Source organism: Tympanuchus pallidicinctus, unplaced genomic scaffold, assembly GCF_026119805.1.
Source record: "Tympanuchus pallidicinctus isolate F22 unplaced genomic scaffold, pur_lepc_1.0 scaffold90, whole genome shotgun sequence".
Classification (NCBI taxonomy): domain Eukaryota; kingdom Metazoa; phylum Chordata; class Aves; order Galliformes; family Phasianidae; genus Tympanuchus; species Tympanuchus pallidicinctus.
The window spans coordinates 9646-12500 of NW_026294814.1; the positions used below are offsets into that span (position 1 = coordinate 9646).

Genomic DNA, 2855 nt, shown 5'->3' on the forward strand with positions numbered 1-2855 from the left:
AGAACCTCCTCTCCTACCTATAAATTGGAGCGAGACAGATGGCAGAAATCGACCACCCTCCTTCCCCTCGCTGACGCTTTGCCCCCCATGGCTTCGCCTGCGCCCTAAAGGAGAACATTTTGGGGGATCCCCTCCTTGGAGGACGGCCCCGCTCCCACCCTGAGACCCATGGCTGAGACCTGCGTCAGGAGCTCACGGACACCATACGTGGCTGCTGAAGTAGTTTTAATCAGCGTTAATTAGCCTTGTGACGGAGCCTACGGTCAGTCCTACTGGGCACCTCCTGACGTCTGTGGGACGTTGGGGCACAGCATTGGGGATGCAGATGTCCCCTGATGTGGGGACAGCCGCCTTCCCTGGGGAGGGAGTCCGTGAGCTGAGGGCTTTCCATGAAGCCCCGATGGCCCTGAAGTTTTACTGCAGATGTCAGGACAGCGGGACGACTGGGGACACGGGGAGCACTGAGGGCACACTGGGGACACTGGAGGCGTTGCTGGATGTTGGGGGGCATTGCAGGCATGGGGGACACCGAAGGAATTGGTGACAATGGGGACAAAGCAACGTGGGGTCAGATCTGTTGGTCCACGTTGACCCCAACCCCATCGGACGCTGGGGACAACATGAAGTCACGCTCAGGGTTCTGCACTGACCGCATCGGTCACATCCATGGGACCTCAGTCACCCCACTGCCCTCAGCCCTGTGCCTTGTTGACCCCCAACCCCACGGGATGACCCAACGCTGACCAAGAGTCGCTTGACCCACAGACGTTGGGCACAACCGTGGCACCACTTTGATGGCCGCACAGACACCGGATCCATCCCCATTTCCGACCCCCACCCCATCAAACCCCCTCCAATTTACCCCATAACCTCCTCCTGGTTGGGGCTCACTCCCTCCGCCCACGCCGACCCCAAAAACCCACACGTTGCTCCCCGAACAGCCCCACTGACCGCCCTGCGCACGGCGCTGGAGGAGAAATAGAAGATGAAGGGGTCGAGCGCGGCGCTGAGGGTGCAGAGGAGCAGAACGTAGGGCCTCCACGTGGGGCTGCGCTGCTGCACAAAGCCCACCACGTGCGAGAGGTTGTAGGGCCCAAAGCAGACCCCAAAGATGACCATGGTGGCCACGGCCAGCCCCACGGTGCGGTACTTCTTCTGCGGCGGGATGTGGGGTCGGGTGAGGAGGGCGCGGATGAGGCGGACGTAGCAGAACACGGTGACGGCAAAGGGGAGGAGGAAGAGGACGAGGAAGAGCTCGAGGCGCAGCGGGAGAACGAAGCTCAGCTGGGTCTGGGAGAACTGATCGTAGCAGCGGTAGCCCCACTGGGGTTGGGTCTCAGAGGCGAGCTGGGGGGTCCGTGGGGCAGTGGTGGGGATGTGGGGGGTGTTTGGGGTTGTGAAGGGAGAGAATCGGAGGGGGGAGATGTCGAGGTCGGTCTCGGGGCTGGAGATGCTGGGGATGGGATTCGTGGAGCCACTGGGGGTGGCGACACTGGCAGCGGAGGCGTTGGGGACGTTGGTGTTGGTGCCCATAGGTTTGGTCAACCCAAATCCCCTGAGGTGAAACCCACCGACCCCAAAACAACGGGATTCATCTGCCTTCAGCCCATCGGGGTCAACGTGAGTGGAATTGCCCTCCCCAGACCCCCAGGCCTTGATCTCGTCGAACCCCGAACCGCTTTCCCCGTCGACCTCGGACCCGTTGGCCCCAAAATCTCTGTAGTGCTCCGCCACGAAGATGAAGGAACAGTGGGACAACGCCATCACCCACAGGGCGGCGCTGGCGGCCATCGTCCTCCACAACCTCCGGCGCCGGTTGTAGCGGTGCGGGAACACGACCCCAAAGTAGCGCTCCACGCTGAGGGCGGCCATAAAGAGAGTGCTGAGGTAGATGCTGGAGTAGAAGCAGAAGTTCGCTATGGGGCAGAGCACTCTGGGGAAGAGCCACAGCATATCGGCAGCCGCCTCGGCCGTCTTGAAGGCGAGGAAGAAGAGGACCAGGAGGTCGGCGGCGTTGAGGTGGAGGAGGAGGAGGTCGGCAGAGGTGAGGTGGGGATGGGGACGGGGACGTCGCAGTTTGGCGAGGAGGATGGTGAAGGTGAAGGCGTTGGCGGGAAAACCCACGGCGAAGGTCAGCGCGTAGATGGTGAGGAGGAGCATGGCGAGAGGAAGGCAGCAGGGCTGAGGGACCCAGAGCTGTAGGGCAAGATATGGGGTGGCACTGGTGCTATGAAAAGGGACGTGGGATCAAAGTGGGGCTGTAGGAGGGGCTAAGGGGTGACACCAGAGCTATGGGTTGGACTATGGAGTCATGGAGCTATGGGGCAGGGATAGGGGGTGCAAATCGGACTGTGGGGTGATTTGTCAATTTCTGGAGGAACGGGACAGGAAATGAGGATGTGGGGTGGGATGCGGAGTTATGGGGCATGATATGGGTTAGGGTGAGGGTTAGGGTTAGGGTTAGGGTTACAGTTAGGATTAGGGTTAGGGTTAAGGGTTAGAGTTAGGGTTAGGGTTAGGGTTAGTGTTAGGGTTAGGGTTAGAGTTAGGGTCGGGGTTAGGGTTAGGGTTAGGGTTAGGGTTAGGGTTAGGATTAGGGTTAGGGTTAAGGGTTAGAGTTAGGGTAAGGGTTAGGGTTAGGGTTAGGGTTAAGGGTTAGGGTTAGGGTTTGGGTTAGGGTTAGGGTTAGGGTTAGGGTTAGGGTTAAGGGTTAGAGTTAGGGTGAGGGTTAGGGTTAGGGTTAGGTTTAAGGGTTAGGGTTAGGGTTAGGGTTAGGGTTAGGGTTTGGGTTAGGGTTAGGGTTAGGGTTAGGGTTAGGGTTAGGGTTAGGGTTAGGGTTAGGGTTAGGGTTAGGG

The 2855-nt window shown here is 59.6% G+C and overlaps 1 protein-coding gene across 1 annotated transcript; it reads right to left on the bottom strand.

Annotated features, from left to right (window-relative positions):
* Nucleotides 1–858: 858 nt before the first annotated feature.
* Nucleotides 859–2160, bottom strand: LOC128074697 (free fatty acid receptor 2-like). Its single transcript, XM_052670731.1, has one exon. It carries the CDS (start codon nucleotides 2158–2160, stop codon nucleotides 859–861), a length of 1302 nt encoding a protein of 433 aa, XP_052526691.1.
* Nucleotides 2161–2855: the final 695 nt, after the last annotated feature.